This window comes from Aphelocoma coerulescens, chromosome 1, assembly GCF_041296385.1.
Source record: "Aphelocoma coerulescens isolate FSJ_1873_10779 chromosome 1, UR_Acoe_1.0, whole genome shotgun sequence".
In the NCBI taxonomy this organism is placed as follows: Eukaryota; Metazoa; Chordata; class Aves; order Passeriformes; family Corvidae; genus Aphelocoma; species Aphelocoma coerulescens.
This window is the reverse complement of record NC_091013.1, coordinates 93,411,647-93,425,997: the sequence shown is the minus strand read 5'-3', so window position 1 is coordinate 93,425,997 and position 14,351 is coordinate 93,411,647. Positions and strand designations below refer to the sequence as shown.

Here is a 14,351-nt window from a genome sequence, read left to right as displayed (position 1 = left end):
TCCACTTGCATCTCACTGGAAAACCCACCTCTGAGTGATCCATGGAAGCAGACTACTGTATTGCTGTACTGAACTGCAGTCTTCCACTGCTTTAAATGAGAGCTACTCTTCAGGCACAGAAAAATAGAAGTCTGGAAAGCAGACCAAGAGGTGGAGAGAGAAAGGCCATGTTCAGACTCCTGATCTCTGGAGGCTGGGTAGAATAGCAGCTATACATTTGGCAATGTGTAAAAAAGCTCTACAATGGCAGTTCTACTGCCAAAGACAGCAACTCTCATGGGTGGCTGAACAAATACAGCAGACACAGGTTAATGGAAAAAACCACACATTTTATTGAATGCAAACAGTGGTTGGACAGTGTTGTTATTCAAAAGGTTTGTTCAGTTTGAGACAGTTTCTAGTCCAGGAAATGGGGCTCGGTGCAGTAACACTTAGAGCCAGACAGTACATTGCAATTACACTGCAGCTTTCACTGACAGCAGTGAAAGAAACCCTACTGGAACAGGAGACATTCCTCAGTCTGCTGAATCCTCATCCATGCACTGAGACGCCTCCTCACCATGTGCTGCCCGTCCTTACGACGGTCTTTATTTGTAAACATGCATTCTTTGGACTGCTTTGCTACTCTGGTGCCCAGCCTGGCTGTCCAGAAACCGCACTGGGAAACAAATCATTTTGGGAAGGGGAAAAAGATTTTTTTTAAAAAAAAAAGTTTCCAAACTCAGAGTAGTATTTCAAACACTGCCAGTTTAATCTGGCTAAGGAAAAAATGACAAGACAGTTAATCAGTAAAATCCTTTAGAGACAGAAAAGCTATAGCAGGTTAGCTTTTTCCAGCAACAGTAACAGATTCCCACTACTTTCTGCCTCCACACACTAACCCAGGTGAGGGAGCAGGCAGAGGAAGGCATCCTGATAACGAGGTGTCTCAAGATATAAAATAAAAGACAGAAGTGGTGCCACGATGCAGGCTTCCACCTTCTCAAGTCAAATCATTATTCTTGGCTCCACGAAACTGAAGAATGCTCTCAGCCCTTCCCAGCACCTGCCACCAGGTCTTTCTTGCTTCTTCCACCAGGCGGTGGTGGAGGTCTGATCTTTATCCTCCAGAGTCTCGAGGGAACAGCAATTGTGCACTAACCTTGATCACAGCCCCCAGCCTGGAATACACTGTGGCCAGGAAGCAGTGACAGAAGAGGTCCTTTCTTGGTGGGTGTGCAGAGTGAAGTCTAGGAGCAGTGAATCCTACATGAGTAAAGAACTGTGCTGGCATAGTCTCCATTGGTAGCAGTCTGCCTTGTCAGGCAGAGGGGTAGGACAATGGCAGGGAGGGAAGGAGTACTGAGAGTGGGGCTCTCGAGGGAATGCCTCCTCAGAGCTCCTCAGCGCGCTGTTTTTGCACGGGCGGTGTGACACTTGATACACAGCACGTGCCCATCCAGGGGAAAGCACCCATTCTCATCTGCTTCAATGGACAAGGGCTTCCCACAGTCCTAAACAGGAAAAGAAGAGACAGGGAGCTCAATGATGGCCAAGAACAGGGTAAAGGCATTCGAGGATGCAAGAAAGGCCCCACTGGGTCAGGTTAATCGCCCACAGCCCAGTGCTCTGTCCCTGATGGTGCGAATGGAAGACACTGTTTTGTGGGGAGAGCAATCACAGCACATTCCCCTCTTACATACAGCTGCTATATTAGGGGTGTTAGAGAATATAACAACCCTGCATAGTCCCTGTTCATGAACCCATGGTCTGGGAATGTCTGATCTTTTTCTGAACGTGCTTCAGAAACGCTCCAGATTCATTCAGAACAACTTCAGTGTTTGGTCAGCATAGACAACAAAGGTGCCCAGGTGCTGGTGATGGGCATAGGGGACATGGGAGGAGTGGGGCCACCAGTCTTACCTCACACTTGTAACATTTCATGTGGAAATTTTTCTCCAGTGCAACAACACGCACTGTCTCATCCTTTCCAGGCTCTGGCATGATAGGCTCACTACAGACTGAGCAGCGTGGAGCATACTTCCTGCAACACAAAACCATGGAGGAGACCATGACCACTGTGGTGACATTCAAGGCAGGTTTCTCAGTGCTGTTCAATGGCATTAGCAGCAGAGGGATAATAAATGTTTAGATGGAAAGACATCTTAATACTTTGCTGGCTCATTTTTAACTTCACGTTCGACAGAGGACATGGGCAACCCAACCCTGTACTGCAGAAAAAAGAAGCAGGTGTGAGGGACTCTGCCTTCTCTCATACACCACATGCACACATCTCCCTCCATACCTGTGGTAGTCATCCACACAGTGAGGCTGGTTGGACTGGTCCACAATAAAAGAGGTCCCCTCCAGGGGGGTATGGCACATCACACAGGTGAAGCACTGGGGATGGTATGAGTTACCAGTGGCCTTCAGCATCCGGTCTGTGATGGTCTGCTTGCAGACACTGCACTTTTCCAGGGTGCTCTGAGCCCAAAGAAAACAAATAAAACACATGAATCTAATCTCCCACCCCTGTGAGGCTTCACCACAGAAAGCAAGGATGGAAGGAGGAAGAGAAAGCAAGAGAGAACCACCACAGCGAGCTCAGCTCTCTCCAGCAGCTTTCACCCCAGTGACTCACAGCATAGCAGTCCTCACAGAAGGGCTTCTCATCCACATTGTAGAACTGCTGCCCCTGCAGCTGTTTCTCACATTTGAAGCAGGTGAAGCATTCCACGTGGAAGAGGCGGTCCAGGGCCCTCACAGCTGGCTGGGTTCGTGACAGGGGCTTCCGGCAGAAGCCACAGAGCTCTGTCAATGGCAGAGGAAAGGGGTCAGGAGAGATTAAAACCCACCACAGTCTTAATCTTACCGCTGCCATTGAGGGAACGCACCAGAAGTTGCAGCCTCTGCTGGGGGGGGATGCTCCATATCCTTCATTAGTTTCTGGGTCAACTTCTCCAGCTCTTCTACCTCCTTCATTGTCAGACAGGAATTCCCCCTAGGTGGATCTGCACTGGAACCTGTGGGTCTATGCTGCAGGAAGAGGAAACATTCAATCCCAAAGGATACATACAGACTCCTTCCCACTCTGTCCCTAATAAACCTAATTCTCTTGCCTTTACAGGTCCCCTCTGTTCATCTCTAGGAACAATCCTCCATCCGCTGTGCTTGATCCTTTTCACCTCCACATGAAGTCCTACCCCTCTCCACCACTATCTCTATAGTTACATCTCTCTTTCAGATGGGTAACAGCCTCCCATAGCCTGGGGCAGATGCCCCCCTCATCCTCCCAACTTCACTCCCCATGTGCCTGTCCAAAGACACCAGTCCTATGGCTCTTTCCCTTACCGTGTCTTTTGCAGCAGCAGGTTTTTCTGTTGGACGTGGCTTCTCCTGCACTTGGGGTCTTTCCCTCTGCTGGGCATAGGTGAAATTAGGGGGCTGTGGTCGAGAGGAGGGGCCTGAAGGTGAAGGGGCTGTGAACTGAGTCTGAAGGGAAGTAGGGTGTCTTGTAGAATTTGAGGGAGCCACTGGAACACTGTCACCTGATTTGGACACAGACTTAGGAGAGCCAGCAACAGGAGATGGGGCAAATTTAGGGGTAGGCTGAGCAGAAGGGAGAGAGGGGGGTGGAGGGACTGGTGCCTGGGGCTCCTTGCGTTGCTGTGGGGCTGCCCATGGGGTTGGGGTGGGGTTCAAATCCACCCCAGGGTGCTTGAAAGATGAGCTTCCACTTGGCTTTGGTGTGAACTTGGAAGAAAAGGAATGAGGAGTATCTTTGGGTGCAGATGGTATTTCCACAGGGGCTTTTGTGGCCAGTGGTTTCTCCAGAGAACCTGTGGATCCTGCAGTGATCTGTAAAGAGAAACAGCAGAGAGAAAACAGGCAGTTAGCAGAAAGGTGGAAGAGAAAATATGCCATCTATAGCAGTGAGCCAGTCAGCAGCTACCCCAGACCCAGCATCCTAAGAGTTTCCACAATGTGACATATTTAGCAGTACTGACAAGATGCAAGATCCATGCTTTCTGGTCCTTCACCAACACTTCCATGCTATGGTTTATCCGGACATTTTAATCTTCAGTAGCACCCTTCTCACTACCTCTGTTCAGCAAACCAGTCATCTCTTCTTCCACCTGCAACACTCTGGACAGCTCACCCGGGATTTGAAGGGGTCATTCTTCTCCATGTCATCCAACATTACAGACAGTGAGTCAATCTCACGATCAACGCTGCTCATCTTGCCACGTACCTACATCGCCATCCATGAGGAGAAAGGGAGCAGAGCATGTTACAGGAACAGCCAGAGAAATGGGTGTTTCATTCCCTTACAGTAGCAGACTTTGGTACTTTGCACTGCGGTACAGATCTGCTCCTTGCTTTGAATGGATAACAAGTTGGTGAGGATGAACAGGACACAGCCTCAAAGGTCTACGAACAGTGGGAAAATCGACAGCCCAAGGAAGCTCAGACAGATTTAGGTGGGAAAAGACATCTGGACGTCTGTAGTCCAACACTGCTCACAGAAGAGCTAATTCCCAAGCAACACCAGGTTGCTCAGGGCCCCATCCAGGTCATTTCACAACATTCCCAATGATGCAGATTCCCCAGTCTTTCTAGGCACCCACGCCAGCAGTGAGCCACCCCTGGAGTGGAACAGGGTTTTCTTCTGTCCAAGAGGAATTTCCCTTGCCACAACTTCTGTCCACTGTCTCTTGGTGCGCCTCTGTAAGAAGAATCTGTCTTCTCTCCAGCCCTCCTTTAGGTATTGCAGACTCAGTCAGAACCCTGCCTTGGCAGCCTCTTCTGCTCCAACCCCCAAAGGCTGCTATGGCCTTTCACTGGATTGCATCTCATTCAGTATTCCACAGGGATTATTCCAATGGAAAGCCCGACTGGACATAGCCCTCCAAGATGCAGCCTCGCTTAGCACAGAAGGGAGGAGTAATCACCGTCCTTGTCCTTCTCACAAGTGCAGCCCCGCGTGTGGTTGGCCTCTATTGCCACAAGGGCGCATTGCTGGCTCGCATTCGCCTCACTGTCCACCGGGAACCCCAGGTCCTGCCCCGCAGAGCTGCAGCCCAGCCAGCTGACCCTAACCTGTGCTGGGCCACGGGGTAGTAGCATTCCCTGCTTTCCCAGATCGCAGGGCTTCCCACTGCTGAGCTCGGACAATAGCAAGAAGCTGTCCCAACTCACAGAGCATCACAGAAACCACACTTCCTTGGAGCTCACTCACCTGTGGGGCAGGAACCTTGCTCACAGGTCCTTCATCGAACACTGGTGGAGGAGGAGGAGGTGGAGAAGGAGGTGAAGGAAAAGCCTCATCTGGGGCTGGTGGAAAAGGTTCTTCAAAGGGCGGTGGGGGTGGTGGAAATGCACAGTTTGAGGAGAAGCTTGCATCCTCCCCAGGTGGAGGAGGAGGTGGCAGCGGCAGGTCTATGGGGAAGAACGAGAATAAAAGCGACTTTGGATCACTTCTTATTCCTAACCAGAAGAGTTCTTGAAGATATTGCAGGAAGCAGGATCACTGAATCACAGAGTGTTTTGGGATGGAAGAGACCTTCAAGAATATCTAGTTCGATCCTCACCGCCATGGGCAGGGATGCCACTCACTAGATCAGGTTGCTCAGGGCCCCATCCAGTGTGACCTTGAACACTTCCAGAAATGGGGCATCCACCTCTCTGGGCAACCTGTTCCAGTGCCTCACCACTCTGAGTAGAGAATTTCCTCCTGAAATTCTAACCTAATCTAAACCTGCCCTCTTTCAGTAGTCCTTATACTATCTGCACACAAAATCTCCATCTCCCTCTTTTTTATAACCCCTTAAGGTAGAAGGTGGCCACAGTCAGTTCCGCCCAGAGCCCTCCCTTCCCCAGGCTGAACAACCCCATGTCTCTCAGCCTGTTTTCCTAGGAGAGGTGCTCCCACCCTCAGATCATCTTCATGGTCTCCTCTGGATTCACTCCAACAGGTCCACATCTTTCTTGTGCTGAGGACCCCAGAGCCAGATGCAGCATTCCAGGTGGGGTCTCACAAGAGTGGAGCAGAGAGGCAGAATCCCATCCCCATCTGCTGGTCACACCCCTTCTGATGCAGCCCAGGATGCCATCGACCTTCTGGGCAGTGAGGGCACACTGGTTCCCCTGTATCCACGGGACCTCTGCACCCAACAAGGATGACTGAACTCCACAGGCTGTTTTTCACCTTGTCCAAAGCTTTTCATAATCACTTCATCTTTCCTCAGTAGCTGCTGCTATTAGTCCCTGAGCAGAGTTCTTGTATATTTGGGAAACAGGTCTTGCTATGCTCTTTCCTGCTCCTTGTCCCCTTCTTTGGTCCCCAGCATACCCTTCTCTTGCCAGTTAACTGGCTCAGATTATTGAACACAGGGTAGCATAGATGGAATGCCAGTGGACAGCCCAGGACCTTGGAGAGCCTGTATTTTTACACAAAAATAAGCTGGCATCTCACAGCAGGATAGTAAGCACTACAAGAAACAAGTGGGGGGAAAAAAAGCAAGCTGGACCAGTTACCCCTTAAGTGTATGAAGAATCTTTGAAATGGCTTTGTTTTCCTGGGGCATAAAACCAGCTCTGATTTTAGAGGCTAATGTGTCTTCACACCAATATACATTAGGACACAAGAAATTTTCCAAAACCCTTTTAAGCAGGCTGGAAAGCACCACAGTGCCTCAGTTTTCTAGAAAACCCCATTGCTTCCACCTGTTTGTATCTGCCAAAGATGCAGAACAAGCAAAACCAACCATTTTCTACTACAACGCAGACAAATAAATGTGAATCCTTCTCCCTTCACCATGTAGGGGAGGAACTGTCCTCCTATCGACCACACAGCAAAGAACATCAAAGATGAGGAGGTGTAACTTCCACGTGCCTTCTTCTAGACACCCACTCCTCTTCCCAGCTAGCCCCAATGAGCAGTAGGGTATAAGACCAAGCTTTTCACTCCAGCTATTCCAAGTGCAACTTTTAACAGCAGTAATTGAATTGTCTCATCTTCATATCCAGCTGTTGTCAACAGGCTTTATAAGGACTTCTCATCTGTAACCTAAGGGAGACAATACTGCCCCTTTAGAAGATTAAAGCCAAAATCTTATTAGCCTGTGGAATGCATAAACTGCCCTGGTATGCAACACCTCTTCCAAGCCTTCTTGTGCTGCAGAAATTCTGCTGGGGGGAGGGAATAATACTATGTATTTTTTTTTCTTTGAAATTACAGTTTGGGATCAAGCTTGTACATGCTTGCCTTTTGGTTTATTGAAACCATAAGAAACAAACCCCTCATCTGTTGTCACGTTGTTTTAGATGCACTAAAAGCCTGTTTTATGAATTATTCACAGGACAAGAAAGTTCCTCACGAAGTTGTTATACCAGATTTACAGAATGATCAATACTAAATGTAACATTCCTACAGGAGTACTAACTTAGCCATCCTGTCATTTAAGACAAAGAGACGAACTGCTATAGCTTTGTATCATAAGTTTTGTTTGGGGAGTGTACAAGGAAGGCACAGAAGGACTGAAGATATGCACCAGAGAAGGATCAAATCAGATGCATTTCTCTCATGACTGAGTTTTGGTGGTTCATCTGTACCTCAGCTGTCTTGCTGGCAGGCCTTACCCAATGATGACACAGCAGCTTATGACAAATGGTTCTTTTGCTAGTTTTTCTGTCTAGTTACTCCATAATACCCACTTTAAGGATAGGAGAAGCAGAACAAGCAACACCCAACACACACACATTGTACATTGAAAAATAATTTTTAACATCCACCTGTCTAATTCCGGTAATATCTGTGTCAGTCTGAGGCCTTCTGACAGACACATCCCTAATCCAGACAACTGCAGCAGAAAATGATAAATCCTAAGATGGGACCGTGGTTTCCACAGATACAAAATTCCAGCCAACAACATACAAGAAACAGGTCACCAGAGTTAGCTGGTATAATTTCAGGAGACAGAAGCACCAGCATGTCCTTGTGACTTGAGAAATGGGAAAAATGGCTTAATCATTTCTTTCCTCTAAGCCCAGGACCCCTCCTCCTACCATCAGGTCATCTGCCCACCAACTTAGCCTGCTAACCTAGAAAACATCAGTGTTGCAGTCTGTGCTAAACAGTGAAAGAAAAGAAATTTAAACCAGCAGTTGGCATTCTCCAAACACATGTGTCTTGACTGAGGCACACTCTTTCCTTGACAGAGCCTTGGGAAAATAGGCAGCATCAATCATTAGCAAAGGGTCCCTACAGAAATTTCTGGTGGCCCCATGCTGATCATGAGTTCAAACTAGAGTCATACAACAGTAACCTGCATCTTGAAGGACACAAAACCAACCAAGCAAGAAAACATGGAACAAAAAAACCACTCTAGCACTGCAGGAAATAAAAAAAGGCCACACAAAAAAAAGAAAGAAAGAAATAAGAAAACCACAGTGAAACAAGAAGTCACTCTACACAGGAAAACCCAACCCAACCCACTAGGAAAAAGTACAAAACTGTACAAGCCATACAAACTAAACTCTAAGTCTCACTTCCTGTTTATCACCGCTGCCACTATTTTTTCATCCAATTATTTCTCCTTTCTCTTTTCCAGCACCAACGATGGCAATTGCAGAGTCCACAACAAGGACAGTCAGAGATAACCAACTTGAGCTGGGACCAGTCAACAAGAAGGACAACAGCGTGATTCATCACTATCAGGGTCAACTTTTCTGCAACATACTTGCTCTCCGACACGCTGGCCAGAAACCGACTGCAATTACACAACTGTGCACCCAGGGAATACTGTGAAAAATACACTGCGTTCCTCCAGCCTCAGTGCAGTGCAGGACGGCCTCTCCCCTCCTTTCCTAATGGAGCTACTACCTAGACTGAGATCCCTTTCCAATCCATTTATCTTGTTATGGAACCTGCCAGTCTCTACAGCAAGAATATCCATCACTTACAGCAGTTATGACCCTGTTCTCATATTCAGCCCAGTCACAAACCTCCCACCCCAAGAATACAGAAATGCATATTCACATCTGCCATAGCAGCCTTCACCTACCTTCTGCCAGCAGGGACATGGGTGGTACTGGAATCTCCCCCACCTTCCCTATCTGAGCACGCTGGGCACCAGGTCCAGGAGGTGGGGGCAGCGACGACTCTGACGCACCCCCAGCCTTGAAGGGGTTCACCTTGGGTTTAGGGGCAACCACAGGTGCAAACTTCTTCTGTGGGTTGTAGAAGGAAGGGGTAGAAATGTTGATGCTGACTGTGGACGTCATGCGGGTCCCTGGAGCACCTGGGGAGGCCATCTTCTCAGCACCTAGCAGGAGAGAAGAGGGAGGAAACCTGTATGAAGTCATCCTTGAGCCAGAGTGGAAATTAATGGAGAAGAATATGTGAAACAAAGGGATACGGGAATTTAAGTCAGGCCAGAAGCTGAGGTGCCTAAGCAGTGCACTTACAAGACCAGCACAGGAAAAAGGAGGAACAGAAACTGCAGACAGCTCGAATGAGCCATCACACTTCACCATTTCAACTAAGGATGGCATTAACCACAAATGGGTTCTTGCCATGGAGAAAACCCAGATCTCCACCGCACCGGAGCCCTGCACCTGTGGTGATCAGAAGGAGGGTGATCCCTCGCACCCCAAAGGACGCCCCTAGAAATGGAGTGAGCATTTCCTCTCCCCCTTTACCCGATAACGCCAGCCGGTTCCTCTCGAGCTCAGCTTGTGACAGCGCCAGCAATGCCCCCTCTCCCCCGGCACCCCCACCCTTTACCTCCAGGCCCCTCCATGCCGCCGGAGCCCGCACGGCAGGGCGGCAGAGGGTCTCCCGGTGCTGGGCGATGCCAGCCGGTGTCTCCTCCGTGCCCTAGCCGGGCTCCGCCGCCCGCTCCGCTCCGCCCCCGCCAGGAAGCGCTCCCCGGATGCCGCCCCGCCGCCGCCCCCCGCGGGCAGCCCCGGCCGCCGGGCTGACCCCCGGACCGGCCCCGCTCGCTCGGCTCCGGCAGCCGCAGGAGACCCCGCCGGGCCGGCTGTCCGGGGGACGGCAGGGCTCCCGAGGAGAGGCGCATCCCTAGGATTCCCCCGCTCCTGCGATCCAGGCCAGCAATCTCACCCGTGCTAGAAGCCTCCATGGAGCCAGACGCTTTGTTGTAAAGCCTGGCATGCCCATAGCCCTCCTAACACCCCAGCACAATAGGGCTGCCGTCAGCACAGGGGCTCCGTGCCAGCATTTCACGTTGGCATGTCCCAATCAGTGCCCCTCCACACTGCCGGCCTCTAACACGGACAATAACAGCTGCTGCCACAGACAGCCCTGGTGCCACAAACATCCGCCCACCCCCGATTAACCCCTGGCTGCTGATAAGACCTGCATGCCCCATTCTACTGAGTCCCATGAGTCAGTGCAATGTGGCACCATAGAGCAGAAACCTGTCACAGCTTCCCCAGGTCACAAGCGTGTGGCAACACAAACAAACAAAGTCCATGCTGCTGAACTTTTCCTTCCCTTTGTGCAGTGCTGATAAGATGCATACACTTGGACAAACCCTTCTGGGATTTTCAAAAGGAGAATGAGCCCACAACAATAAGCAGGAGCCAAAGAGTTGTGCTGAGCATTTCCCCTGGATTCAGAATGGGAAAGGGCCAAGGCAGAAGAGTAATTAGCAAGGGCTGTCCTCACTTCCCCAAACTTTTAGGGGTCGACAGACTTGCAAGTCAGAAGGGACTGACCAACTCCCTCCATTCTGCAGTTCCCACCAACTTGCAGAAGCTGTTAAGAAGGCCTCCAGCCTTTCTTTAGAGACTTTTCTCTCATGCTCCACTATTTCACTAGGGTGTAATGAACCACTTGGCAGTAGTTCTACCAGATTTGACAGCATTATGAGCAGAACACTACAGTGACAATGTCACTTCTAATCACGGGGTTAGTCAACGCACAGTCTGGGGACATCGGCTGCTTTGCAGAAAAAACCATTGTCTTTGTAACCAGCAGCTGCTATCTCCCTTAACCCAAAGCAGCCCATTTCCCGGTATGCTGCATCGCACTTAGGGCACTTTCTGCTCAGGGCTGTCTCCATCCAGCAGCTGCCCCTGCCCATCCTCACTTCTGGTTATCAGTCCACCCACACACAGACCAAACCGGCTGAGAAAGCTTGGCCTTGCAGAGAGTCATCCCCCCAGCCCTGGGGCCTTGCCAATGCCACCTAAGCCTTACCAGAAACACGCAGCTCACACGGCTCCTGTGGCGCAGTTTGTGAGAACTGTGGGAGAGGGAGTGTCACGCCAACAGAACTAATCTCAAATCTTTCTCATCCTCACATTTTCCCTGAGGGGAGAGATTTTTCTACCTTCTGTAACAGCATTTATGACTCAAGTGGAGCTATGAAGAAAGACGTCCCCAAAGGACACAGTCGGGATACCTAGTTGCCTCATACACTGTTTCCTTCTGAGAGCAAGAAGTAGGAGGACAGAACCAAGGGACACCTTCAGCAAGAGGGTCACCTCCCAGAAGGCCCAATGGTGGGTCTGCCACCTGTTATGCATCCAGACAGCTTTCACTTCTTTGATCCCACGACACCACTTTCACCAGCTCTGCTTCTTTCCCGGGGCAATAAAAGCAGGAGGAACCTGAAGAAGCAGAGAGCCGAGTGACATTTTTCACCTCTGTTGGTAAAAGCAGTTTGGCAGCAGTCACACTGGGAGCCTCTGTAAAATCCAACCCAACACTGCAGCTCCACACATCATATCTGTACTTCCCCCATCGGCCAACTTCCTCCCAACTGAAGGGAGTCAGAGGAGAACAAAAAAAAAACCCACCAAAAACCCCACCAAAACAACAACAAAAAAAAACCACAAACAAGCAAACAAACAAGAATATTAAGAACAGATTAAATGGATTCAGGAGTTATGCTGCTTTCCATCCAGAAAGTTCTTCCAGCCTGCCCCAAAGCTACAAAGCTTCAAAGACAGCAAAGTCTATCAGCTATGCAAGCTGCAACGAAAAGCCTTAAAGCAACCGGGCTGGGGGAGGGGGCTATTCGGAGCTACAAAGTTCTCTCGCAGATACTGTGCTTGCCTCCTCTCTATGCAAGAGAGGGAAAAAAAACCAAAAACGAAGAAAACTCCAAAGAGCTATGCAAACATATTTAAAACATCAGAAAGTTTTACGACTTTGCAAGCACTTTCTCAGGGCACTCCCAGGGAGACAGAAACTCATACATTAGGCAAATTTCATGCACAAAGGGCCCCAGATTCCTCTCTCAAGCACATCTGGAAAAAGGCTCGCGAGGTGTCTCGCTCATCCGTGCGCACACAAAAGAGAGCTTGTCCCGAGCAGAGCCCGGCAGCACCCCCTCCCTCTCTCCCTCTCCCCCGCCGCTGGGGCTGTGCGGGAGCGCCGAGTCGCCTCCATTCCGCCGGGAGGGAACAAAACTCACCACACACACACACGCGACCCTGCTTCTTCTTCTTCTTTTTTTTTTTTTTTTTTTTTTTTTTTTTTTTTTTTTTTTTTTTTTTTGTGGTCGGTCAAGCACCCCCACGAGCCACGACCGTAGTCAGCCTCGCCGAGGGCGAAGGGCTGTGTCCGAGGCGAAGAGCCGTGCCGGAGCGAGCGGCAAGAAACCCGCACTCCTCCGCGCCCCGCGCCATCCCCGGGGCGAAGGACAAAGGCTGTGTCGCCAAGCCGAGCGAGGAGACTCACCTCTGGGGAGTGGGAAATGCCACCCCCGGCGCTGGGGCTGTCAGGGCCGGACTCCTCGGCTGCCCCGGCCCGCCCGCCGGGAGCAGCAGCAGCAGCGAGAGGCGGAGGAGCACCGAGCCCCGGCGCTTCCTCCCAACTCGCGAAAAAAGCCTCGCCCAGGCAAAGTTGTTTGACCATAAAAGGCGCGAGGCCGCGGCACAGCTGAGCTCACTCGCTGGGGAATGTGGCAATGAGGTAACGGGGGCCGGGGCTTGCCGGGGCAGCAGCCCCGGGCCTTGCCGGCCGGGGAGGGGGCGAGCGCTCTGCCCGCCGGCGGTCGCCAACGAGACGCGTCTGTCGGGGTTTTCCCGGCCCCCTCGGCGCCCACCCTGGGCTGGGCTCGCTGCCTGCCACCCGCACGGAGAGCCCTGCTCCTCCCGCCTTCCCTAACCCTGGAGCTGCCCCCAGCCCGTGATTTCACTTCCAGTCGCTGAGCTGGGTTTTCGGAAGGAATGCGGCGGCTCGGGTGAGTCAGGGTCCCTGCTGGCCTCCTCCCCGCCCGAGCCAGCTGTGAGAGCATCTGACTCACGCTGCCCCGATCTGCCAGAAATTAAAGCAAACATCAGATGACTCCACCGTGCAGAAAAGCGACTTGTTCTCCTTGTACTGGCTGCAAGGCAAGCGCTATTAGCTGGTTTATATCAAACGCTATCCACATGAATTGCATTGTTGGATTGCGAGTGCTGCACATCGGTTTTATTTTTATCCCAGTGCTCGCTGGGGGCTCGGCCCGCTGTAGAACAGGGGCAGCCTGACCCAGGCCAAGTGAACGTAATTTTCAACCTCAGCCTTTGCTGCTTCTCCTTGCTTCAGAGCCTCTCAGGGAGGAGGAGCACCAATAAACACACTTCCTGTGCTTTGTGCAATCATTGTATTTGACTTTGGAATCTGGCCTTAATATTGGGGTTAATACCCCTACTGTTGCAAGTTCCCTGGAGAAGTACTGTATTTGGTAATGCCCAGGGGACTTGGGGCTTGTCTGCTACAAAGACTTACCTATCAACACAGGTACCTTTCAGTACTGATAATTTACTTGTGGGTGGGTAAGCCACGAACCCCACCAGTGACACTCCCAGTCTGCACTACTGCAAAACGCTCACATTAGAGAGCTATGCAAAGAGATTCATCCAAGGTTTAAATCCAGTGTAAACAAATCTTTAATTTGACGCGTTAAGTTTGTACAAAGGGATTGTATCTTTTATTTAACCAGATGATACGGCTGGAAAAATGTCTGAGATTTTTCAGTGTACATAGAATATGAAAATGCTACCCATAGCAATGCACAGCACTGAGCATCTCACTCCTTACACAGCTGCAACCACTGCTATAGCTCTGAATTTCTTAAGAGATATATAGCTCTTCTGTGGGTGCTAAATAATCCTATTTACTGTTGCTTTTGTAGGCATGGCATCAGCTCTGTTACCTCCCATAATTAACACACAAAGTAATTATATAGGATAAAGAATGTGTCTGTGATGGGTCTTCTTACACTGTTACTTTTCTAGTGCAGAAAATCATCTTCCCTCTCATTCAGGTAAAGATGTCAGTGCAGAGCTAAAAAGAATTCAGTGCATAATTGCGAACCAAATTCTGGAACATCACAACGCACCTTACACAA

General features: G+C 50.3%; 1 protein-coding gene across 6 annotated transcripts; it reads right to left on the bottom strand.

Annotated features, from left to right (window-relative positions):
• Positions 1-308: 308 nt before the first annotated feature.
• ZYX (zyxin) lies at positions 309-13,092 on the bottom strand. Of its 6 annotated transcripts, none has more exons than XM_069018194.1 (10): positions 12,695-13,092; positions 9,045-9,305; positions 5,219-5,418; positions 4,139-4,231; positions 3,331-3,837; positions 2,874-3,015; positions 2,621-2,790; positions 2,285-2,463; positions 1,903-2,023; positions 309-1,493 (listed from the first exon to the last, which is right to left on the bottom strand). In XM_069018194.1, exons 2-10 carry the CDS (start codon positions 9,292-9,294, stop codon positions 1,383-1,385), a joined length of 1,773 nt encoding a protein of 590 aa, XP_068874295.1. In that variant the 5' UTR covers positions 9,295-9,305; positions 12,695-13,092; the 3' UTR covers positions 309-1,382. The 6 variants fall into 6 exon arrangements, with proteins under 6 accessions (XP_068874295.1, XP_068874303.1, XP_068874287.1 ...); XM_069018202.1 differs by lacking the exon at positions 12,695-13,092 and adding an exon at positions 12,429-12,451; XM_069018186.1 differs by lacking the exon at positions 12,695-13,092 and adding an exon at positions 10,106-11,500.
• Positions 13,093-14,351: the final 1,259 nt, after the last annotated feature.

Bases quoted from the DNA above. Each gene is read 5' to 3' on its own strand.
- ZYX (XM_069018169.1), bottom strand. From the start codon at position 10,061: ATGCGCCTCTCCTCGGGAGCCCTGCCGTCCCCCGGACAGCCGGCCCGG. The intron at 9,306-9,766 runs GTAAAGGGTGGG...CTCTCCTGCTAG, and splicing joins CGGCATGGAGGGGCCTGGAG to GTGCTGAGAAGATGGCCTCC. The intron at 5,419-9,044 runs GTAGGTGAAGGC...TCTTCCCCATAG, and splicing joins CATGTCCCTGCTGGCAGAAG to ACCTGCCGCTGCCACCTCCT.